This window comes from Betta splendens, chromosome 22 (genome assembly GCF_900634795.4).
Source record: "Betta splendens chromosome 22, fBetSpl5.4, whole genome shotgun sequence".
Lineage (NCBI taxonomy): Eukaryota > Metazoa > Chordata > Actinopteri > Anabantiformes > Osphronemidae > Betta > Betta splendens.
Window position 1 is genome coordinate 1024312 of NC_040900.2, and position 25679 is coordinate 1049990.

At 52.5% G+C, this 25679-nt stretch overlaps 1 protein-coding gene across 2 annotated transcripts; it reads left to right on the forward strand.

The window, feature by feature from the left end:
• The first annotated feature begins 35 nt into the window (after positions 1 to 35).
• Positions 36 to 25567, forward strand: LOC114848154 (protein jagged-2-like). 2 transcript variants are annotated; one of them, XM_029138421.3, is made up of 26 exons: positions 36 to 342; positions 846 to 1169; positions 6972 to 7029; positions 10281 to 10532; positions 10877 to 10937; positions 13345 to 13475; positions 13809 to 13928; positions 14005 to 14118; positions 14194 to 14307; positions 15055 to 15168; positions 15909 to 15955; positions 16419 to 16592; positions 16664 to 16814; positions 16900 to 17064; positions 17309 to 17422; positions 17875 to 17988; positions 18208 to 18321; positions 18453 to 18569; positions 18800 to 18827; positions 19716 to 19801; positions 20210 to 20323; positions 20454 to 20569; positions 20674 to 20934; positions 21279 to 21410; positions 22791 to 22941; positions 23008 to 25567. In XM_029138421.3, exons 1-26 carry the CDS (start codon positions 274 to 276, stop codon positions 23481 to 23483), a joined length of 3717 nt encoding a protein of 1238 aa, XP_028994254.1. In that variant the 5' UTR covers positions 36 to 273; the 3' UTR covers positions 23484 to 25567. The 2 variants fall into 2 exon arrangements, with proteins under 2 accessions (XP_028994254.1, XP_028994255.1); XM_029138422.3 differs by lacking the exon at positions 15055 to 15168 and having other exon boundaries at positions 37 to 342.
• The last annotated feature ends 112 nt before the right edge of the window (positions 25568 to 25679 follow it).

Consider the following 25679-nt stretch of genomic DNA (forward strand, 5'->3'; position numbering starts at 1 on the left):
CCGCGGAGACTCGGTGCCGCTGTCAGTCTGAGCTGTTGCGTCGTGGAGTTGGCGCGTCCAGTTCGTGCGTCGCGTCCGCGGAGCAAACAGCAGCAGAGCAGCGGTGCGCGTTCCTCCTCCAGATCCGCGCGCGTCCCGGGGAGCATCCACGGAGCGCGTGCCTCGGAGCCCGGGAGGAGGAGGATACTGCTGGTGCTTCATCTCTCTTTGGACCGATTGAGGCGTAGCTTTAGTCTTTTCCCTGATGGTAACGCACACCGAGCGGCTGGAGACATGTGGAATAAAGCGCGGAACGTGCGGCGCCTCGCGCTAGTGTGTTTCCTCCTGACGCTTCGGGCTCAGGTGAGAAGCTGCTTGATTCGTGTCACAGGGAAATGATGCTTAAATGGCGTTTAACCTGGAAGTTCACAGCCCTGATTGAATTGTCTGCGCCACAGAGTCAGGTGATGTCTGACTTCACCAATTTGCGCTTCTTTAGTTTGATGATGAAGTTTGCAGACATTTTCAGATTTTGTCGGTAAATTGTGTCATTAAACATGGACGTGTTAAAGCGAGTCTTGGACGTGGTTGGTGTTTTTCCAGCTCGACCTCGTCTCGTCCTCGTTGCGCGTCTCGTGTTTAGGTGGTTTCAGCAGCCTGATTTGCAGACTGGGCTGAATTGGAGAAGTGGCTCCTGTTGAACGGACCCAGGTTCGACTGGGCCAGGACGCGTAGCGCGTCTGAAGCAGCGAAGCCGCGCACGCTTTACGCACCGAGGCCGAGACTTGGCCCCGTTTTTGTCCTGACTTTACTTCATTTGCATCGTTCACCGTCGCCACCTCCTCTCACTCTCCTGTTCTCCTCAGGTGTCTCTGGCCTCCGGTTACTTCGAGTTGCAGCTGATTTCGGTTGAGAACCCCAAAGGTCAGCTGCTGAACGGCGACTGCTGCGACGCGGAGAGCGGCGCGTCCGACGGACGCTGCGGCGCGGACGAGTGCGACACGTACTTCAGAGTGTGTTTAAAGGAATACCAGAAGGAGGTGACGACCGGCGGGCCGTGCATCTACGGCTCGGACACGACCAAGGTTATCGGTGGGAATACTTTTCAGTTCAAGGGCAGCCAGAAAACCGGCCCGAACCGGAGCAACGACGCCGGCAGGATCGTGATCCCCTTCCAGTTCGCGTGGCCGGTAAGTGGATCCAAGTGGAAGCGTTCTGTGACCCGTCATCAGAACTGGGCTGTGCGCGTCGCCTCTCATCCCCGTAGATCACGTGATGTTCGTGCTGTAGCGGCGGCGCAGAGTGTGCGCGTGCACGTGTGGCTCAGCGTTCCAAAGCGTCCGCGTGCTCTTCGGGCTCCGCTCCTCGTGGCGTCTGGACGCCTGCTCGCGCCCCGTCCTTCGGTAGCGGCTCTGCGGCTCCGTGATGGAGCCCAAACCCTGGGTGCGCGCGACGCGCGGCGCGCGACGCACGACGCGGTCAGCGAGGCTGCAGTTCGCCTGTCTCCTGGAGAGGAGGGGCGGTGCCTGTTTGAAGAAAGAGAAATTTCCAAGTGTTGATTAAGAAGTGGCAGGTAACTTATTATCTAATCTAAACAGAGCAGCGCAGCCAATCAAAACCTGTTCCTGCTCCTCAGCCGAGAACCAGCGTGGGAACAGGAACAGTGTTGGCAACGGAGCTTCATGGAAACTAGGGTTAGTGCAGAAAAGCTGCAGATTTGAATCATAGCGGTTCAGTGAGGAGCGTCACATCCTGAGGAAACGTCAGCTGTGACTCTCATGAGGTGCCGTCGGAATAAGCCCGGTTTAACAACAACAGCTTCTGAACGGCTCAGAACAATGAGGCATGGACTCATGTCAGAAGGAACACGCACCGGCTCCATTCATCACTCCTCATGGCCAGCTGTCAGCAGGGGCCCAGATGGAAGTAGTAGCTGGGGCCCAGTGGGGGTCCGGTTTCCACTAAGTTGTGTGACAGCGGCTCTGGATCTGGTGTCACCGAGGCCTCGGTCCCGCGTGGTCCGAGCGCCGCCGCGCGTGGAGTCAGACGGCGGTCTGTGCATTGGTTTGAACGGAAGGGAAGGACTCGGACTGGACTCGTCCTCACCTCGCTCTCCTTTCATGATGCCTTCATCATCATCTGAGATCTAGAAACTTCGTGAGGAGGTAGAGCTGAAGGATGCATGTTGTCAGTCAATCAGCAGCTGCTGAGGGTTCATCATTCATCATCAGGGTTCATGCAGCCTCTGCTGCTGCTTCAGTCCCAGTATTTGGGCCACTGGTCCCATCATTGTTCCACCGTCTCCTCTGCTGCTTCTCCATGTTAACCCTCTGGCTGTGACATCTTTTCACGAAAGCAGAGGGGGAGGAGGGGGGAGGAGGGAGGACACAGCCCCCTTTGAAAAGGAAAAGCCTCCGTCCAGTTTCCTGTGAGGCCTCTGTCACGAGGGACGTATTATTAGATGCTGCGTCTTTTACAGTAGCAGCCCAATAAAAAGCCAGCGCTTCCTGCTGGTCTTTGCCCCCTCCTCACCCAAACCTCACCCGTCCGTCTCCCCATCTCCTGCTCCTGTCTCCCTAGGGGTATTTTTAGAGTCGCTGTCCTCCGCTCACCCCTCTGTGAGTGAATCAGGGCTCCAGCGTGTGCACTCCTTCAGTTTCACACCTTTTTCACGTCTGTCCCTCAGTTCTACAGAGGTAGAACAGCTGTGGGCTGAGACCGCCTCCGCCTCCTGCTCCTTCAACAAATGTTTGAGCCAAATTGCATCAGGGCTTTGATTACAGCGGGAGCTTGAAGATCGGCTCACTCGGGCCGTATCAGTGAGCAGTGACCCGAAGCCGAGCCGGACGGCGCGCCGCTCATCTGCTGAGTGCGTCCCTGGCGCAGGGCTCTGTCGCGCCTCCTCCGTCGCGCCTCCTCCGTCGCGGCTCCTCCTCCGTCGCGGCTCCTCCGTGGCGGCTCCTCCTCCGTGCCTCCTCCTCCGTGCCTCCTCCTCCGTCGCGACTCCTCCGTGGCGGCTCCTCCTCCGTCGCGCCTCCTCCGTCGCGGCTCCTCCTCCGTCGCGGCTCCTCCGTGGCGGCTCCTCCTCCGTGCCTCCTCCTCCGTGGCGGCTCCTCCAGAGGCAGGAGGACGTAAGGCCGGTTCAGGTGTGAGCTTGATCGTGACTCTGCAAAGACGGTGCCACGGGTGCGACAGGAGCCCGTGGACGCTCAGAACCGATGCCACATGGACGCGGAGCCGCTGGGCCCGACCCAGTTCTGCAGAGGCGCTGGGCAGAGGTTCAGCTCGTTTCCCAACCACCCCATTCCCCACAGGAACCCCATTAGTTCTATGTGGATGTTCAGGGCCCTGCATTTGCTGGAGCTGAACTTCTCTGCACCCACACCTGCTGCACCTTCATCCAGGGCCTGAACGTCACCGTCCTGAGGCCAGATTTCGGGCGAAGTGGAGCCGGTGTGAGTGTTACAGCTGCCAGGTTGTGGGTTTGTCTCTGGGCTCCTCCTCCTCGTCTGGCTGTTTACAGCCTGTCATCGCATCAGCGGTTGCTGCCAAGTATTAGAGCTGCAAACACACACACGGTTTGTTGGACACCTGTCAGACCGTCCACATTCTGACAATGTGATCATAGCAAAGCTTGCTTTTGGATGCACAGAAGCATCGGCAGCTTCCTGTCGCCTCCCAGTGTCTCCCCGTGCCTCCCAGCGACCAGTCCCCTCTCAGCACCTCCCAGTGCCCCCCAGTGCCTCCCAGTGCCTCCCAGTGCCTCCCCGCGCCTCCCAGCGACCAGTCCCCTCTCAGCACCTCCCAGTGCCCCCCAGTGCCTCCCAGTGCCCCCCAGCACCTCCCAACACCTCCCAACGCCTCCCAGCACCTCCCAACGCCTCCCAGCACCTCCCAACACCTCCCAACACCTCCCAACACCTCCCAGCGCCTCCCAACGCCTCCCAGCGCTTCCCAACGCCTCCCAACGCCTCCCAACGCCTCCCAGCGCTTCCCAACGCCTCCCAACGCCTCCCAACGCCTCCCAGCACCTCCCAGCATCTCCCAGTGCCCCCCAATGCCTCCCAGTGCCTCTAAGTGACCAATCACCTCCCAATGCCTCCCAGTGCCTCCCAGTGCCCCCCAATGCCTCCCTGTGCCTCCAAGTGACCAATCACTTCCCAGCACCTCCCAACGCCTCCCAGCACCTCCCAGCGCCTCCCAACGCCTCCCAACGCCTCCTAACACCTCCCAGCGCCTCCCAACGCCTCCCAGTACCTCCCAAGACCTCCAAGCGCTCCAAGTCTGAGGTTACAGCTCAGTGTTTGTGGTTGTGGTAAAACCTCTATTAGCTGGGGAGGAGATCTTGTACAGACTCATGTATGTGCACAGCGGGTTTGTGTTGAGTCGCTGCAGCCAGATTCCCACCGGCAGCATCTGCAGATGATTTGATGAGGAGCTAATAAAAACATCTGATTTTGGAACTGATTTTATCTGGGCTTTTATCTGCAGGTTGCTTCTTTCAGCCAAATTAGATCAGTAAGAACGAGCAGTAACAGAACAGACTGAGAGGAAGCGTTCTTGTCTTTGGAGCATCAGAGAACTGTGACTTAACATTCGATCCATCATCGACTATAAAAGTCTGATTTGAGTTGGTCCCTGGAGCGACAGGAATAGCTTTTCACACGTTTGGTGTGGGAAAAGTGAACTGGGTCATTTCTCCGATCTGCAGCTCGGTGTAAAGACCTGATTAGATTAGCTTTGATTAGATTTGCCGTGTGAATGAGGCCTCGGGGAGTGGAGGCGGCGGCGGCGGCTAATAACCTGCTAAATTAACCATCCCAGCTCCTGCTGAGCTATGTTTTATTCATGTCGGTAGACGAACAGGTGCCACGTGGCAGGTGTTGCTGCTGTTTTTCTCCCCTGATCACAACTACAAAAGCTGTTAATTGGCTTTTTTTCTCCTTATCACTAATTACAATCCTGCTGCTGTGAATTTGGTTCTGATCCGTTGAGCGAGTGTGACTTTGGTTCTAACATAAGGACTGAGATCCCTTCATTAGTGAAGGAAGCTGAGGTGTGTAATTATACTGAACTTAATGAAGTTCAGCCTTTGTCGATTAGAAGAAGTAGCAGAAATCAGTCCGTCCTGGTTCGGGATGTGAATAAACTACAGGTGCAGCTCCATAATCTCTATGTGGATGTGATTTGTCTGACTTCCCCACGGTTTCAAATTATTCATCTTGACATCCAGTTGCTGTCACATGTGGTGATAAAAGAATATTTATAAGAAGCCGACGGGGAACACGTCATCGTCCCTCTGCAGTTAACTAATAAATCAAACTGTGAGTCACAGCAGCAGGAGCCTAATTTATTCATTGAGCAGGTGAGGGCAGGACTGTGCTGATGAAAACTCAGCCCTCGGACTCAAGTAAGAGGCTCAGAAGCAGTCACTTCGCTCCATCTCACACTGAGTTGGCTCAGACGTGACGCTGGGCTCCTCAGAACCACAGCTACAGAAGCTGTCAGTACTGGAGAGCTTCTGGGCAGTTTCACAACGCATGTGATATAATGACTGTTGGTCGTAGTGTGATTAGTCCGGGTTTTGTTGTGCAACCGTTTCATTTCAGTCAAACATTGACCTAGTTCAGATGCTGCTTGTCCCGTGGGCCTGTCGCTGTCATTAGCACATCACATTCTATTAAATCCAAGCATTGTTAAAGCATGAAGGGGTGGAAAGAGTCTTTACAGGAGTTTAAACCCAGGTTCTGTTTGAGGCTGCGTGGGTCCGTTAATGCATCAAACTGGTGCTGGTTTACGCTCAGGCCTCTGGATGTTAGATGGAGGTGTTCTGTCCCAGACCTGTCAGAGCGGGGTTCTGCCCCAGAACCTGCTAGTCTATTGAGGCTTAACGGAAAGGTTGGAGCTTCTCTGTGGTTCCCCAACATCCAAGGATGGTGAAACGGGCCATTACACTCTCAGAGGGAGTGGATGCTGGATGATACGATTGTGAAAACATGGTCTCTCTCTGGAGTCTTCATGACATTACATAATCAGCCCAAAACCAGTCAGAAAAATGCTCTGCGCCTTTTTCTCATATTAGATTGCACTGGTGATTCACTGAGTGCGTGAGATTGGTTCACGGCTGTATTTCAAAATAAAAGTTGGCAAGCGGCGTGCATTCATTGCACAGGGTGAAGGATACAAGTGGCTGTGTCTGTGGCGTCACGAGCAGCTCTCACCTGAGCTGAACCGAGATGCCGCTTTCTGTTTTTTGTCCCAGACCTCCGCTGCCGTTACATGTTGAAGGTAGCTCCAAAGCTGCATGTAGCGACAACGGCCTGTGTCTAGAACCACCGTTAAGGCTCCGCTTTCATCTTTCTGCCTCTAAGTGTCTCTTATCTCTCCCAGCGCCACTTTGTGACCTCCCTGTAATCTGGACTCGGAGTCAGACCCAGGTCATGGGAACTCACAACTGCTCGTCCGGCCTCATGCGGTTGACAGGCGGCGCTTTGTTTGCTGACGCCTGTGAAAAAAGTACCCCAGCACCTGAAACAATTCAAGGCTCTCAGCTTGTTTGTGTGCGTGAGCTCTGGGAAGCCGGCATGCTGCGCGTCTGCTGCTCGGCCTGGAAGCTCTCACGTGCTGCGTGGACCGGGCCCAGTGCGGTTCTGGTTCTGGTTCTGGGTTCTGGTCGTCCACCCCTGTGTGTCCAGCCGTGCAGGGGAGACGCCCACGGTGCAGGAGCATGAGCGGTGTCTCCAGGTGAATGTTTTGTGGTTTGACAGACGAGCGGCTGCACTGGTTAACCAGCCTCTGGCGCATTGAAGCTAATCAGTGACAGCAGTGTGGGAACGGGACGAGGTTCCCATCGTTATTCACCTTTTATGCCAAATATGTGCGCGTGTGTGTTTATGAGTGACGGCAGCTCATATCTGAGTTTCAGTGTAGACTCTGAGTCGTGTGTGTGTGTTCCTGCACTGTGGTGACCTCTGACCCCTCCTCTCTTTCAGCGATCCTACACCGTCATAGTGGAGGCCTGGGACAAGGACAACGACACCCACAGCAGCGGTAAGGCTTCAGCCTCCCACACTCACATGCGTTCATCCTCCTGCACCACACTGGGCCCAGGCGGTCGCTGGTGTCGTCCAGAACCAGTGCTTTAGTTTCAATTCTGAGGACCGGAGCAGAGACGGAGCCTCCTCCTGGCTCCTAAGCTGCCTGTGTTTGCATCCTGTTTCCACACACTCCTCTGATGTCACCTGTGTGTGGGCTCCACTCTGCATCGATGCTGGAAGGAGTAGCACTACGCTTCCCGCTGGGTTGTGGACATAATGACATAATGAGGGATGAACGTCCAACCTGCAGTGAGCTGCTGCTTGTGATTGACCCCCCCTCCCCCTCAGAGCCACTCAGGCTGCTTCTATTTTAAGCCAGGGAGAGCGTTGCCTCGTTAATTGAGCCCCTTTTTCCACTGATGTCTGCGTCCTAATTAGCCTCCCAGCAGCTGCCACAGGCTGGTCTGCAGCTCTGGATCTGGGACACAGACAGTGAGTTCTGAGCACCTTTAGATCCAAGACAAATCAAAATGGCCATTTTATAATATAGAAGTATCTCTGCTTTTACTGGTGTTGCTTCATCTACTTTCTCTCCAGTTTGGGATTTCCCACATTTCCAGGACACACGTCAGACTGCAGGCACAGACCTGTTGTGTTCAGCTGTAGGTGGTAAATGTAGGTGGAATGAGTATTAGTGATGAGAACACACAGAATATTTCTCATATTTTATGGGCCAGGTCTGCACATGATTCAGCTGAGGCATTTGCCAGTTGAAATGAGTTTTTCCTAAAAGGCCAGTCTGAGTCCTCTGATCCTAGGGCTGACATGACCTACAACCGTTTGACCTCCTGATCCACAGCCACTCGTGTTTGACGGCTCCTCCGTCTTTTACCTGACTCATTGCTTGAGTCGTTTAACTTTAAATGGAACTTAAAATGCTTTCTGATCACACGCTGAGTGTCTGATGCAAGAGCTTAGTCCTCTGACCATCGTCATCCAGAAATGATTAAAAACACCTCCTACCTGTTATTACCATCAACACACAGCCTGTAATTTAACCTGAGTCAAGCCCACAAGCACAAACGCTCCCTACAGCACCAAGCGTGGACTCATCCACAGCTCAGACTAGTCTCCAGGCTTCTCACCCACACTGGCATCGTCCTGTTACCACAGCTTAGCTTGGTAAAACACTGGCAGCCTCGTAATGTTTGTATAATGGCCGTGATTGATGTCAGCAGTAAAACAAAGGTGTGCCGAGCAGCGGGCTCCATTATAAAGGCCTGATTAGGCTCATTTTGTGGTGCCACGCTGCACTTGACTCCACCTCAGTGGAGCCCAGAATGGGTCGCGACAAGTCCTGGAAGACGAGAGGACAAGCGGCCATTCAGCCTCATTCTAGGAACATTTGAGGTGGTAGGAGGAAAAATCACATGTCCTTGTTCAGGCCTTGCGTTCGTGATGAGTCTTCACGTTCGTGTTCAGTCCTCGTGTTTGAGTTCAGTCCTTGCGTTCGCTTTCATGTCCTCGCGTTCGTGTTCAGTCCTTGAATTCAGTCCTTGAGTTCAGTCCTCGCGTTCGTGTTAGGTCCTTGAATTCAGTCCTTGAGTTCAGTCCTCGCATTCGTGTTCAGTCCTCACGTTCGTGGTCAGTCCTTGAATTCAGTCCTTGAGTGCAGTCCTCGTGTTCGTGTTAAGTCCTTGAATTCAGTCCTTGAGTTCAGTCCTCGTGTTCGCATTCAGTCCTCGCGTTCGTGTTCAGTCCTTGAATTCAGTCCTTGGGTTCAGTCCTCGCGTTCGTGTTAAGTCCTTGAATTCAGTCCTTGAGTTCAGTCCTCGCGTTCGCTTTCAGTCCTTGCGTTCGTGTTCAGTCCTTGAATTCAGTCCTTGAGTTCAGTCCTCGCGTTCGTGTTAAGTCCTTGAATTCAGTCCTTGAGTTCAGTCCTCGCGTTCGTGTTCAGTCCTTGAATTCAGTCCTTGAGTTCAGTCCTCCCGTTCGTGTTAAGTCCTTGAATTCAGTCCTTGAGTTCAGTCCTCCGATTCGTGTTAAGTCCTTGAACTCGGTCCTTGAGTTCAGTCCTCGCATTTGTATTCAGTCCTCGCGTTCGTGTTCAGTCCTCGCGTTCACGTTCAGTCCTCACATTCGTGTTCAGTCCTCACATTTGTGTTCAGTCCTCATGTTCAGCCTCTGATGCTGTGGTTTAGGACCAGTGGTCCTCACCTCCTTCCCACCCATTAACTCTGAACTCAGCTTTAGGAGGTGAAGAGCGTGACTGATAACATCAGGTACCACCACACAAACTGGTACATTCTAAACAGCCTAGACTCCAGAGTTCCCCACAGCCATAAAGAGGTCAAAGGTCAGAGCTGCCCTGACCAAACACAGTGCATGTGGGCTGGCTGGGAAGTGTGTCGCTCTTGCTGAATCTTGCTGGTTTATCTCGCCTGCTCTCCCTGGTAACAACGGCCTCTCTTAGCGAGTCTCCTCCGAGGCAGAGAGCTCGCGATTGGTCTATATTTTTATATCTAATTGGTGGAGATGAGCAGCAGTGAGTGAGTGCCTGTGGTGGGTGTAGGGCTGAAATCTGTGGCAGTGTGTTAACTCGCACTGAGGCTGAAGCAGGCCGGCAGGAAAACGGATCTAAACTGGCACTTCTTTGTTTTCTTTAGCAGAGAGGATGATCTCCTCTAAATAAACCGCTGTGTGCTGAGGGCTGTGGGCGTGTAGTTGCTGTTGTCAGCGAGGATGAGCTCTTCCTTCCACATCTGTCTCGTCCGGGTCACCCTCTGCAGCAGCAGGGCCTGCTGGGTCACAGTGCCTCTGTTCCTTGAGAACAAGCTAAAGGGCCTTTCCTATGCCGCCCTTCCTCCTCTGTTCGCCGTCTCTTATTATTTCCGGCCTGGCTCCGATGGAGTCGAGGCTGGATATCCTGCGAGGGGGCGACGGGGAGGAGAGGGAGTCTGGGACAAAAATGCTTTTCACCAGGCAGGAAAAGTGAAAAAGTCTTCTAGTTATCAAGCCCTAGCAGACTCGCTTTCCTGTTCTTTCACTCCTTTACTCTTTTTTTCTTCCTCCAACTTCGGCTGATGTTTGACCAGAAGCTGCACCTTCCGTCTGATCTGTGAAAGCTTTGGTTGGTTCTGTGTCCATAAACACTACGGGTCCAGTCCCATAATAATAATGATAATAATTAAGGGATGTTGGGCCTGTCGTTGAGGCTTTGGAGCAGTTCGTCCGTTTGCGCTAACTATGTTTTCCTCCATCCAGACGAGCTGCTAATCGAGCGAAGCGTCCACAAAGGCATGATCAACCCCGGAGAGGAGAAGCAGATGGTGGAGCACAAAAGCCTGATCGCTAGCTTCGAATACAGCATCCGCGTGCGCTGCGACGAGCACTACTATGGCAGCAAGTGCAACAAAGTGTGTCGCCCACGCGACGACTATTTCGGCCACTACGTGTGCGACCAGCTGGGAAACCAGGGCTGCATGGAGGGCTGGACGGGGCCCAGCTGCAAAACAGGTGAGGCACCGTACGCTGATAATGTGACCATATAATGCATGGAAAGAAGGAAGGGCTCCACTCCTAAAATAAGACGCAGGTTCCTCTGTTTTCACTCCTTTGTGCCCTTTTTGGAAAAGTGTCCCCTCACAAGCATGTGAAGAATGTTTGGAAACTCTGGTCAGCTCTGAGACAATGACTCTGCCGCCCATTGTAATCACAGCAAAGATTCTGAACCTCTTCACAAACAAGGAAACACGGGAAATTAGACTTTAATGGCCTGACACAAATACAAGCCACTGAATGGATGCTTTGAACGCAGCTAATGGAGACGTGACGTGTGTTTTCCTTCTTCTTTCCTGCAGCCGTTTGCAGGCAGGGATGCAGCGTCCTGCACGGAGGCTGCAGCGTGCCGGGCGAGTGCGAGTAAGTGACTCTGCTCTGTTTCTCTTTGTTCCTGGGTAAAATATGATCCTGTTTGGATGGAAAGCCCCTTTGGGAGCCTAATGACGGGTTGCTGATAAAATACCAAGCTCCCCAACCCGAGCGGAGCGCTGCCCCTATCCACGATCTGCCGGGTGCCCCCGCAGCTCCGCTCTGATCCACTGGCTATTGTTCTGCTTCCTGTTCCAAAGCTGCACACACACATGCACACGCCCCCCCCCCCCCGCTCTAATGTCTGCAGCCCACATCACCTCTTCCTATCTGGGGCCTTGTTATGGCTGGAGCGAGCCTGTTGGGAAGAGGTGAGAGAGAGCAGCAGCTGAATATTTAGAACACCTGAATGTGTGAAAACTGTACATACACAAATGTAATTTGAAGCAAGTTCCATTATGAAGGAGGCAGCAGCTACACTGGCCACTTTATTAGGAACATCTCCTGAAGCTGACAGCACGTGGATGACGCCATCTGATGATTGTCACTGGGGTCACAGTGGGTTCATGTTTTGGCCTATGCTATAAACGCATAAGGGTGACCAAAGCATTAAACAGAATATACTGCACTGTGTAGGAGAGGTTAGAGGTTTAACCTGAGGCAGATTTCATTTCATTTAAAAAAAGTGAAGAAGAAACTGACATTTCCCACTGGAAAAGGCCGGAGGATTGAAAGGAGGAGACAGGAACACCCTGGAATGTGCCTCAACATGTGATTTGAGCTTCATCACAATTAGGAGCACACACACACACACACACACACACACACACACACACACACACACACACACACACACACACACACACACACAGAGGGCTGTGAAAGAGAAAGATAAAGCTGGAGAGGAGCTTTCTGTTCTGAACACGCTGTTCACTGAGCCTGCAGCATCTTGCGTCCCATCACTGATCCAGAGAAGCAGCAGAACATCCAGCATGACTTCATCGTACGAAGCTGCACACGCGGTTTATCACAAGTCACCAACCTCCAAACAAACGAGCTAAAGAACTACACTGTCATCAGTACTGAGTTAACAGGCTAAACCGAAACCAGACACTGAGGAGTTAAAGACAGAAAAGCGAGAGTGAACGCGAGAAACTGGGAAAGAAGAAAACTAAAAATGTGTGTTTGGTAACTTGTTTCTTTCACAACCTACGCTCGCGCATGTGACACTACTAGACGCGTCGCTAGGCAACAGTGGTCTGTCAGTCCGTCTGCCGGCTTCCTGTCACTGCGCTCTGACACACACCTCCACCTCTGTCCTCTGGGTGCGGTTCGTCTGGGCTGTGTATTTTCAGCTGCGTTCGCCCCGTGGCCCCTCCGGCAGCGGCCCGGTGGGTAATGCCACCCTTGGCCTGTGGCTGCCCACAGCCGTCCCGCTGCAGCCAGACAGACTGTCCACGCTGCCGCCGCCGCCGCTGCCAGTGTGCAGGGCACCGCTGGCCACATCTGTAAACAGCACACAAACACAGGCCCAGCGAGAGCAGGCCGAGGTGCAGAAGCACAACAACACAACGGGGCCATGATATTCACAATCCCGTCTGCAGTAGACCAGGACCGGGCTGTGGCTGCTGCGTGTCACTGCGGCCCAGGAACGCTCGCTGGCATCCATTTTGAAGGGTTTGTGAGGCAGAGTCGGGGTCTGTTTGTGTGTGTAGTGTGGGGAGGGGGGGTCTCTAAAATAGCCCCAGTAGAGAAATGACAGGACAGGTGGGGCAAGGTTACCGCTGGCCTTGGAATAACAGAGTGCTGCCATAAACCAACAGATTAGCTAACCCTTCGCCGGCCTCCCCTTCGAGACGTAGGCCCTCGTTCCAGCTCATTCCAAGTTTGACCTCAAGCGAGCTCACGGCGCAGGAAGAGGGCTGAGAGCAGACTGCAGCACATGACCCACGAGCTGCACAAGAAGCCGCTTTCTCCAGAGAGAAAAATGAAAGTGATGCGTCTCAGCCAGATCTGCTGGAAACCTCCCACAGCGTTAAAACCCTGGACTAAGAGATCTGACTTAGGGTCTTAGGGCCTAACCCTAACGAGTCTTTCCCTGATGACGATGTCCGCGCCAGCGTTTCCAGAAGCTCTTGGTTCTTTGACTGGCACCATGCCACATCGAGCCCAGCTCCGTGTTCTCGGTGTTGGATTCCTTGTTTGTTATGTAATGATCAGCTCCCTCTACGTTTTAAGTGTATCACTGTGGCTGATACTCCCTCAGGCTCATGCTCCTGAAAACCAGGCAGAAACATTCCTTTCGGCTGCTGTTGCACCTCCGGAACCGTCTGATTCCTTGTTTCAGCCTCTCAGTCTTTACATCCAAGTATCAGTGAATATGTTTGACTGAGAGCATGAGTTGTGTTACCATGGAAACGATCACTGACTGGGTCTGACCCTGGTCCGTGTGTTGCAGGTGTAAGTACGGCTGGCAGGGTCCGCTCTGCGACGAGTGCCTGCCGTACCCCGGCTGCGTCCACGGAACCTGCACCAGACCCTGGCAGTGCACCTGTGAGAAGAACTGGGGAGGTCTGCTGTGTGACAAAGGTCCTCACCAAGCACACACACACACACACACACACACACACACACACACACACACACACACACACACACACACACACACACACACACACACAATGCTGTTGCACCACAAAAGTCACACGAGGACACGATTCAGGGAAGTAGAAACAACATTTGCCCTAAATGCGTTCCAGCAAGAAAACAATGAAATCAAGCCTGTAGCAACACGACCTCGCGTCTGGCTGTTGGCTTCTAGGAGCCAACCAGCACAAACTGAGAGAAAAGGCTTTTAATTGATTTTCAAGCGTAGCTGTCACGTCAGGCTTCAGCAGACTGATGAGCACTCTCTCCCAACAGACCTGAACTACTGCGGGACCAACCGACCCTGTAAGAACGGAGGCACCTGTATGAACACGGAGCCTGACGAGTACAACTGCGCCTGTCCCGATGGCTACTCGGGCAAGAACTGCGAGATCGGTGAGTCCGGGAGCCTCATCTTCACGTTCATCTGAAGGCTCATGGATGCAATGGCTGAGTCTGACCCTCCTTCCAGCGGAACACGCCTGCGCGTCCAACCCCTGTGCCAACGGAGGGACGTGCCATGAAGTGCCCTCAGGCTTCGAGTGCCACTGTCCGGCAGGCTGGTCTGGGCCGACCTGTGCTAAAGGTGGGAGGCTCAACGTGAAGCTCGGATAAGGCCTGGAGAGACGGACAATGACCAACCACCCTGTTTGTGTTGCAGACACAGATGAATGTGCCTCCGGTCCATGTGCTAAGGGCGGCACCTGCATTGACATGGAGAACGGCTTCGAGTGCCTCTGCCCCCCTCAGTGGACCGGCCGGACCTGCCAGATAGGTGCATGTTCTGCTGTTGTGGTCTTGTATCTGTGTGTTTGTGTATACTCATGTCCAACGGAGATACTCGCTGGGTATCATTGCTACTTGAGCCAGGTGACTTGAGTAAAGCTAAAAATAAGGTCCCGCCTGGCAACTGCGAGCCTTGGGCCCAAATATACCCGTCGGTGGGTTATCTTTGGCTCCAGACTGGGCGGACCAGGACTGTGTACGCTGTGGTGAGGCGGCGGAGCCCTCGCCCCCGTCGCTAAGCGCTGAAAGCTGTAAACATGTACGTTGGGGCGAGGAGCGGGTGGTACCTGGGCCACGGCGGGCCTGGTACTGGGGGAGGATGGGCTCTGAGTGTTTAGTTTCAGCAGGCTAACAGGTGCTGCTTACCTCCTGGGAGTAGTATTAATGCACTGTGTCGGTTTATAGAGCCGGGGCGGCTCGGCCAACGCTGCCTCTGAAACTGATCACTTGGAATGCCGCAGGTTGGCCTTCAGGGAATGTTATAGAGAGACATTAACCCTGTGGGAGGCGCTGGAAATAAAACCCTTCACCCTGCAAATGTTCTGCCAATTTTACATGTTTGGAAAAGACCCGAGTGGTTTACATGCAGACCCGATCCCACGCAGGCTCTGGTGCATGTTGTCAGCCTGGGTGTAGACCTTCCCACCCAGGGGGAGCTTCATCGAGGAGCCTGAACCTGGGTTTGGTGACGGGTTTCTGATCTTGCAGCTCTCTTACTCCCTCTCTCCGTTTGCAGACGTTAATGAGTGCGCTGGAAAGCCTTGCCTCAATGCTTACTCTTGCAAAAACATGATTGGTGGATATCACTGTGCCTGCTTTCCTGGATGGGTGGGCCACAACTGTGACATCAGTTAGTATCAACGCAGTCGATCAGCAGGCTTCAGCCTCCTTCCACCTGCTTGTAGCACTGTTGCAGCACAAGCCCTGTCTGGACCTTCTCTGCTGGCAGTCTTCTGTCCATTAGCCTCCGTTTAGCGCCAACAGCGAGCTAACAGTCTGTTGTTGCAGTAGCCATAGCTTCCTGGAGGCTCGAATGTTGTAGAAGCTGTTGGCAACACACAGTCCTTGAAAAGTCTTAATAACGATCCGAACCAGGGACTTGTTACAGCAGCTAGGTACTGGGTCTAGATTATAGTAGCAGCTAGGTACTAGGTCTAGAATATAGCAGCTAGCTACTCGTTAAACCTAAATTCTAGTCAGTAAAGAATTTACGGTTAGGAAACAGACGAACGGTGCCAGTGAAACAGAAGACAGCCAGCAAAGGCAGCCGGACCTCGGTTCTGCTTTCACTGTCTTTTTCCTCTTTCCAGCTCAGTTTATATCTCCAAACATTTTCCCAAGCTGTCAAAGCTGAACCTAAAGTCTTGGGAAGAAAACCTGTGGGACCCTTTGTCTGATTCGTATCATTTGCATCACACCTTCGCTGTGTCTGCACCTTTGCTTTCTTCTAGGTGTGGATCTCTGGCTGTAGTTGCCTCTACCACCTCCCAGTAGCAGCTGCATGTTCTAACACCAGTGCATGTTCCACGTCTCCATTTGTCAAGCCTCACACTAAAGCCTGACACTTTCTTTGTGATTGATTTCCCTCAGATGTGAACAGCTGCCATGGGCAGTGTCAGAACGGAGGCACCTGCAAGGTGAGCGAGTGTCAAGCCTGGAGTTTATTACTCTCAGGAACACAGAGGCCTTTGTTCAATTCACAGATTTTAGAATGTAAAATTAAGTAATGGGAACTAGATTCTTAGTGATCTTCAAAGTAGCTGTCAGAAGATAAAAGACGACGCTGAAGGCTGTTGTGATACTGAAACACTGGTTACCAGATGAAGCATCGCGAAGGTGGTTTTCATTTTCTTATATTAAGCACAAAATGAAAGACCATTACACACATCAATGTTTAGACTCCAATCAGTGTTTGTGTTTGAACATGGCAGCACTTTGCTCAGCCAATTGGTCAATGTTTTGATTTTTTTTAATTACGTGTTTATGTTTAAAAACTGGGGAATCCCCCGATCCATTTAGAATTGTACTCTAACAGACTAAAATAAGAACTAAAGCAGGATGTGCTTCATAATGTTCCTTCCTTTTGTCCCGTAACATCAGGAGTCGTCCAGACACTATCAGTGCATCTGCCAGCCGGGCTTTGTGGGTCCACACTGTGAGATTCAGAGGAACCACTGTGGCAGCAGCCCCTGCAGGAACGGCGGGCGCTGCCGCGCCCTCCTGGATGGGTTCATGTGCGAATGCCCTCGAGGCTTCACGGGTGCAGCTTGTGAGGTAAGTCCTGAACACTGAAGTAGGGCCCCTGTTTGATGTAGCTGCCGCTTTCAACCGCTCTCCTCATGAAGGTGCAGAGCAACCCGTGCAGTCCAAACCCCTGCCACAACAAGGCCCAGTGCCACAGCCTGCAGGGAGACTTCTACTGCAGCTGCCCCGATGACTACGAGGGCAAAACCTGTTCAGAGCTCAAGGACCACTGCAAGACTAACCAGTGTCAAGGTGAAGGCAGAGCAGATGCTGCTCGAGTTCCTCACTTACAGTACCTTGACGGCGCTAACGTTTTCCTTTACCGTTTCCCTTGTAGTGATTGACAGCTGCACGGTTGCTGTGGCAACCAATGGAACCCAGAAGCGGGCGTGGCGCATCTCATCCAACGTGTGCGGACCCCATGGCCGCTGCATCAGCATGCCTGCCGGGAACTTCAGCTGCTCCTGTGAGCCAGGATTCACTGGCACCTACTGCCACGAGAGTGAGTCAGTGTCGGGTCAACGACACTAACAGACTATATTTACCACCAGTTACCGTCACTGGCACACGATCCGTACAGTCAGTCACTGTTTCATCAGTCATCAGTGTCTCAGAGGAGTTTACAGCAAAAAGATGCTCAAACAGACACCGATGACGAGATGTGTGGAAGCAGCATGTTTGCATTCACTAACAAAGTAAACAGCAAAGGTCCCGAGTTGTGTTCTGAACCTTTTGTGTCCTTACAGACATTAATGACTGCACATCATCCCCCTGTAAGAACGGAGGCACTTGCATCGACGGGATCAACTCTTTCAAGTGTTTCTGCCCGAACGGCTGGGAGGGTGGCCTCTGTGACGTGGGTGAGTGTGGTGCGAGGGAGCAGCCTTGCTTCGCTGCTTCTGAGTCACACATCCTGGAAGGATCCCTCCTCAGGGCCCAGCAGCAGCGCCGGGATGATCCCACGTCTGGGAATCTGATGACAGACCAAACAATAAACTGTTTGTTCCTGTAAAGCTAGAAGGAGAAACGCAGTCACATCTCCAGCAGCATGTGTCAGTGTGTCCATTTGCAGATGACACTGTCACTTACATTAACATTCAGAGCTGCTGCTTTCTTTGTTTTGCTTCTCGTAGCTCAGATCCTGCAGTCTTCATATCTTAGTTGTAATGGTTTTACCTGTATATTTTCCCTTTTAGCTAGTTTTTCTGACACGTGGCCTTTAGGTTTGTAGCAGCCAGCTGCTTTTATGCCTCAGATGTCTGAGGATGCTGATAGATAAAATCCCTTCGCTGATGCACTGCTTGACTTCCAGATGTGAACGAGTGCAGCAGAGACCCGTGTCAGAACGGAGGCCAGTGTGTTGATCTGCTCAACGACTTCTACTGCAAATGTGTGGACAATTGGAAAGGGAAGACCTGCCACTTACGTAAGTCAGGGAGTCGGGAATGCATGGTGTCATTTATTGAGAGAACGTCTCCGACATGAAGCAGCTCAGTGTCTTGTTCTGAGCTCCGAGGCGCCGCTGTGCAGGCTTGTCTTCCTGTGAGCGGCGCCTCGGAGCTTAGCTTTGAGGCTGAACTGAGCGTTACTCAACGCTGGCACACGGTCAAAGGTTTGAAAGGCTTTTCCCATCCTGCCCGTCCAGGTGAGAGCCAGTGCGACTCCTCTACCTGCAGTAACGGAGGGACCTGCTACGACCACGGAGACTCCTTCCTGTGCAGCTGCCCCTCGGGCTGGGGCGGCAACACCTGCAACACAGGTCGGACGCTAACTACAGCCTAATTAGCTGCTGATCATAGAGTTTGGAGCGGGAGCCCACTGTTACGACCTGCCAGACTGATGATCACAGGTTGTCCGCGCTGAATCAAACCTCTTCGTTTTTGCTTGTAGCTAAGAACAGCACCTGCGACTCGGGTCCGTGCGAGAACGGAGGGACGTGCGTCGGAGGAGGAGACGCCTTCACCTGCATCTGCATAGACGGCTGGGAGGGACCCACCTGTGCTCAGAGTGCGTCACTGTTAAAGCCTTCGCATGTGATGCATGGTGCCGTGTTCACGTCACTGGACACGTCCAGGCAGTCGTGTTCATGAAATGCATTTATTTAGCTTTAAACATCATGAGCTGCTGTACGGTGCCAAGAAAAAACCAACAGTAGTTGGCGTAAACCAGCTGCTTTATAGAGCAGCAGGCCAGTTGACGGACGGTGACTGATTTGCTCTGTCTTTGACCTTTTGCAGATGTTGATGACTGCAACCCACATCCATGGTGAGTCCCACGCTTCAGGACCTGTTTACGCTGTGCTCCCAGTTCATCATTGCTTTCTCTGCTTTTGTTGGTTGAGTTACTTCTAAGTGCCCTTGCTTTGACTGGTGCTGGGGATGAAGCCTCTGCTGGTCTGGAGAGCAGCCATGAATCCTGCAGACGTCGCCTTCACTTATTAACCTGAAAAGCTCACCTCACTTGACTCTGTCTGAGTCAGACACGCATGGCTTGGATTTGAGCGTATGAACGTGTGTTGGAGGAGTTGCACCATTTTCCAGTGCCTCACCTGTTTTTGGCTTCTTCCTCCTTTTTGCTTTTGGACAGAGAGAACAAGACATTTTAAGGCATCAGTTTTTTGTGAGTTTTCTGGTCTGCAGTGATCAAACCGCGCGGCTGTGTATCCTGACAGAGAAGCCACTGGACAAAAGCCTCCCCCTTCCTCCCGCTTTCTCTCCTCCTCAGCCTCCTTTGCAGTGACTGACAGGTGGATTAGTCGTGGTTTGGGTTTTGGGAGATGAAGCTGGAGGGAGGGGGGCAGAGAGTGTGAAAAGACGCCCCTCTCACCATTCACCGGCTTCGACCTGGGGGGAGCTGTGAGCAGCAGAGGTGTTGAGGGGTGGGGGTGCTCAGTATGTGGTCACTAGAGATTTACATATGAAGTCTGGACATTGATCAGGGATCAGCTTCATCCTCAGCCGGCTGCTGCTGCTGCTGCAGCTCAGCGTCCGGGCAAACAGGCACTCACTGGGTTCATGCAGGTCCATCACTGCTGATATTTAGTCTCTACACACAAACCCAGTTTTCTTCTGGGTCCAGTTCAGAGTTAGGGCCTCCTGTGTGTCATGTTTGTGGCTCCTCTTCCTCACCAGCGTTCATCTCTCTGCTCTGCAGCTACAACGGCGGCATCTGCGTCGACGGCGTCAACTGGTTTCGCTGTGAGTGCGCCTCAGGATTCGCTGGACCCGACTGTCGCATCAGTGAGTTCCCTGGGAACCGGAGGGGGCGTGTGGAGGGGTCAGGCGGGCGGGGGGTCAGAGGTGAAAGGCCACGGCATGGGAGTGTGAGCCGATTGTTTCAGGGCGACAGATTAGGAAGCCTTTCAGGAAGACGGTCTTAACCTCTCCCCTCTGTGCTGAGCCGAGGCTCGTCAGACGGGTCACGGCGCTCTCCCGCGGCCTTCTGGGAGAAATCTCTTCAGAAAGGCCTTTTCAGGAGCAAAGTGTTATCCAGTTGAAGCATTTCAAACCACTCTCATATAATCCTATTGTGCAGAACGTGAATCACTCTTTGAGAACATTTCAATATGAAAACAAGGAGAAACCTGCAAAGAACCAAACACATCTTTAAATTACATGTGATGTTCTTTCTTTCTGGTCTCTCTCTAGACATAGACGAGTGTCAGTCGTCTCCTTGTGCAGGAGGCTCCACCTGCCTGGATGAGATCAACGGCTACCGCTGTGTGTGTCCTCCTGGATACGCTGGACCTCGCTGTCAGGACTGTGAGTACGAGGCGTCGGCACAGCTCAGTTTTTACTGGCCACTGATTGAAACTTGAAGGCTCAACTGGCAGCAAGGATGTGGTTTAATGGCGGCAGGGACTGATGGAGTAAATGTGTTGATTGGTTCCAGTCATTGGACTCGGGAAGTCGTGTCGTCACACCGGGCTGCAGTTTCCTCACGGCAGCAGGTGGGACGAGGACTGCAACACCTGTCAGTGCGTCAACGGGAACGTCCGCTGCTCCAAGGTCAGATCTGCGCACCCCCGTGTGCCTGCACGTTCCTCGTACCGAGCTTGAAACGGGCCCGTGTGGGCTCGACCCGGCTCCTGACTGAAGCCGTGCTCTTCCAGGTGAGGTGTGGCCGCCGCCTCTGCCTGCTGCCAAAGGCGCCTCCTCCCCCAGAGCTCAGCGCCCCGTCCTGCCCCAGAGGTCACGAGTGTGTGGAGCACCAGTACTTCACCTGCTTCTCACCTCCGTGCCCCCAGTGGGGCGTGTGCTCCACGCCGGACCCCCCCATGCCTCTGCACACCCAGTGTGAACCCAACAGTGGTTACCTTGACAGCAGCTGCGCTCACATGACGCTCATCTTTCACAAGGACAAAGTGCCGCAGGTGAGGTGATGTCTGCTCTGACGGCACCGTCGGGCGCACGCTCCCACAGCTCGTTTACCAGGCAAAAGTCCTGATAACTACTGTCTTTGTGCCTTGTGCATCTGCTTTGTGTTGCTGGGAACTGTATCATGAAACCTTGACTGGCCTCCTGCAGCCAGTCTGAATGAAGACGTGTGAATGGGGGAGAATCCGCATAACCGACAGACGCTGAGATCTGAGCCTCTGCCCCCCACACGCACCTTCCAATTGGCTGCATCTGAAACAGACTTAGGGAGAATTAGGATGCGATTGTTCCTTGCCAGCAGCGCCGCTTCTAATCTGTCTCATCTGTGTGTGTGTCACAGGGCACCACTGTGGAGATGATCTGCTCCGAGCTGAGGTACCTCCCCGTGACTCAGACGCTGGCCGAGGAGCGAGCCCTTCTCATCCTCTGCGACCTGTCCTACTCCACCAGTGATGCAGTGGAGGTTGCCATGGTGATTATCACACACAAACACATGCCAAGACGTACTGTGAACACGCACCTGAAGAAAAAGCACAACCGCTGTGAAAGAATTAGCAGCGGATTGAACCTGGAAATACTGTATTTCATACACTAGCTAATAAAAAACAAAACAACAGGCTGCAAGGAGCTAAAGGAGCTTTTTACAGCATCTGGATGTGATTCGGCTTCTCTCTTGCTTCACTTTGCTGCTCTGGTTTATTCCTCAATCTCCACCTCCATCTTCTCCTTTTTTGTCCCGTCTGTTCCTTTGTTTCTTCCAGCTCCTCTTTGTTGCTCCTCTTTTCTCCCTCCTCTTTTGTTGCCCGTCTTTCTTGCTCCTCTTTTCTGGCTCTTCCCTCCTTTCTCCCAGAGTGGAGGTAAATCAGTCGGTTTGTGGCTCTAAGCTCTTAATGGATGAGGATTAGTTCTTGTTCTTATGTTTTGAGCGACAGATACAGGAAAAGGAGTGGTGAGGCTGACATCCACCCAAACCCCACAACAAGGCCTTCACAAAACCTCACTCCCACTCACTTCGTCAGCTCTCGTTTCCGAGTGTGGGTGAAGTCTTTATAGGATTCTTTATTAAATTCATTCTGCTCCAGCTGTTGTGGGTTCCTCGGTAAAGCCCGAACACGAGCTCATCCAGAGTAGATGCAATGCAGAGAGTACCAGTCTGGAATGAACCAGGCAAGAACTGCCTCATGGACGGATGATGGCGTTAAACACAACCTTTGGCCCAAACACAGCCAGGGCCACCAGACGAAGCCGCGTTAATAAATACGTGAACAGAACATTTGCAGCAGGTCGCTGTGCATTCACCTGTCAGTCATGTGGGGGTGGGCTTAGAGGTGTGTGAATGCGCTGCTGACGTTCCCGGGAGAAGAAAAGAGGAGTGTTTGTTCCCACAGCTGGCCTGTTCTCTATTGTTTGTTCTAATTGAACTGCACAGCACACCGCTAATCCCCCTGTGCAGCCCTCCACCTCCTCGCTCTCACCCCCTGCACCTTATTAGGCAATTAACTCCACTCTCTGTGGTCTCAGCAGGGGGGAGGGGGTCTGCAGCCTGCCAGATGTGAGGAGGAGAATCTCCTTTATTCTGACAGATGAATGTGTGTTTTCTCTTGCTTTTTGTTTGTCCTGCGTAGCCTCCAGCTAAGAGCCCGAGTTCCTTTCTCTGCAGTCCTGCTTTGACACGTATTGTCACTTGATTCAGTTCAACCTGCTCGTTGTGCCAGTGTGAATCATTATTTACAGACCCTGCTCTACACAGGACTGCAATGAAACCAACGTCCTTTAGTAACCACATCTGGAGACAGGAAGCTGGCAAATGCAGTAAACTCTGACTCGGCTCTGTTTTCCTCTGACTCCGCAGTCGTTCGAGCAGGACGGCCGAAAGGACGGCGACCGGCAGATCCAGAAGGTGCCCGGCGCCATCATCAGTGCGCTGTCCAAACGCCACAACAGCACAGTCCTGCTGGCCGTGGTGGAGGTCAAAGTGGTGCCGGAGGGTCCCCCTCCTGTTGGTGAGTGTCGGCCTGCTCGTGTCCGTGTGTTCAGGAGCAGCAGTGACTCTGGACTCCTCCCTGCAGGTTACCTGGTCCCGCTGCTGTGCATCGTCTTCAGCCTCCTCTGGATCTTCTGCATCGTGGTGTGTGTGTGGTGGACCCGCAAGAGGAAGAAAGAGCGCGAAAGAATGGCCCGATCCGAGGACACCACGGTCAACAACCAGCTGGAGCCGCTGCGGAGCAACGCCCACAAGGACAACCGCGACAAGGACATTCACTACGAATGCAAGAAGCTGATGGGCGCCTCCGACAGGACGTGCGACGGCGCCGAGGACGAGGAGGAGGCGGAGCAGGAGGGGGAGGAGGACGAGGAGCGGGCGCCGGGCAAGTGTCCGGCCCACAAGGACAGGGGCATGCTGGGTAAGAGAGGGCTGGTCTGCACCACGCGCAGCGGCCCGGTGAAGGCGCCGCACCGGACGGCGTACAGCCCCAAGGACAACCGCTGTAAGAAGCACAACGCCGCCAAGCTCAGCGAGGACATGAAAGACCACTACGTATGAGCGCGTGGGAGGAGGAACACATGCTTCACTTCTAAGCGCGCTTCTCACATCTTATTTAACTTACAGGCTTATTTTATTAACCAAAAGAGACACTGCAGCTTCTGGAGGGTTCTTGTGTGGGAGCAGCTGCTCTGACGACTCCCACTGGTCTGAACTGGTCTCTGCTGGAGACTGGACCCGCTGCAGCTGGGAGCGCGGCCCCTGCTGCCCGCCTGCCTTAGCCCAGACCCTCAGGCCTTTCTACACTCACACTTGCCTTTTTATACAAGATCAGTCAGGTTCTGATGATACTTTTTTGTTTACATTTATACACGTCTTTTCCACTTCGTGTTTTTGATGCCGTTGCAGAATAATTTCCACAGCTTCCTGTGGTTCTACGTGAGGATGTTTCAGTATTGCTCTAATAGAAAAGTGCCTTCAGCCTCTTGTTTTCCTCCCGTTCCCTGCTCCTGTAGACTTTATGCAGAATTCAAGTCCATATAAAGGGAAAGGTCCTGATGACAACTCTTAATACTAAGAAAAGGTTATTTTCTATGTGATGTACATATGTAAATATGAACAAATGACTGTATATTTGAATTTAGTAACTTAACTGATGCTTTGTATCATAGTTATTCTAAAGTGGATGTTTTTTAATGATGTCATTCCGTTTATTGGTGTCTGTTGACACCGAGACAGGTTTTATACAGATTTTCGGACCGTGTTCTGGGTCCCACTGAAAGCGAACAGATGATGGTTGTGTTATGGTCTGTTACAGCTGTTGGAGAGTGGTTTGTTTGGCCTGTTGTTGGAGCCCCCTCTCTACGGGTCCTGAGTGACATTTGATGCATGTGTGGAGGCCCTGTGACCAGAGTCGGCTTCTGTAACAAATTCAGTTTTACGTTTTGAAGATTTATTTTGAAAAGGTTTTCTGCACCAGAACCTCAGTTTAAGATTGGAGTTCCCACATAGAAAAGAACGTTTCCAGAGCCCTTCTCCACCCACAAATACATGTTTATTAATGCAAACATAAATGTCGTGCATTATTCCCTACACGTCCCGCAGTCTGTATGTAATAACAGAACCACCCTGTTGGTCTCCGTACAGAGGCTTTTGTGACCCAGCAGCAGGTTCTGGAGCAGAACATGTGTTTGTTTTGCTTTCGTGTAGTGTTTAAAGTGTAGCTGTATGGTAGAATTCGACCACAGAACGTGTTGGTCTATTTAAAACAAAGGCACTGGCTCCTGCTGTGTGCTTGGGTGCCTCTGTTCAGCCTCCGTGTGCGTGTGTTTGCTGCGGATGTGGGACGTACACGCTCTTCACGCGACTTTCCTAGCGTCCCATTCAATTTGTGTGCGTACAGCTCTGACGCACAAAGCAGGTTCTCTTACTGTGTACAGTAAGCTCCTGATCAGGGTCGCAGGAACCTGGTGGCGTGGGCCTTGAACTGATCTGATCTTCAACACGCACTTAGGGGTCAAAGGGCGCAGGCAGCGCCACTGCTGGTGTGTGCAGCCTCTAACCCACAGCACATGTGGCTTCATCGTCACAGCGTTGACAGCAGACATGCCACACAGGGCAGCAGGGTGTTTGGGGACTGAACCCGTTTCCCACTCAGCTCCAGTGCCCTTTACCAAATGCTCAACCACCATCACAGACGAACAGGACGCTGCTTTGTGGGGCTGAGTTTGTAGCGTAGTCCTTCCTCCTGCGTTAGCTCTGCCTCTCCCTGTGTGTCTATTTTGGTCTAATGAAGGGAACAAGTTGTGTTGTTGATGTTGTTGACTGTTGTGGTTGTTGTCCAGTGTTTGTAAGAGTCTGTTTCTGCACTAATAACACACAGGAGAGGGAAACTTTGAAAGGAGTGAGGGGAAAAGTCACTGAACATTATGGTTTTTGAATTTTTTTGTTTTTAATAATAGAAAATAATGGAATTACACAAATTGATGCTCTGTCAGTAAAGTGTTGCAGAGAAGGGGCTAAATGTGCAGACCATTGTAATTATTATGTACAAAACTTGGTAAAGTCTTGGTTTGTTAGTGGATTGTTTTTGTTTGTTCTTAGAACAATCCTCTTATTTATTAAAGTATTTTATACCAAAGGTGGATTTGTTTGGTCTTTTTCTTTTTTATTTTTTTTCTGCAAGGTTTTCAGAGGGATGGTAACTAAACAGTTATGTAACAGGAGCTGCTGACTCCTACAAAATAAGGTGGAGAA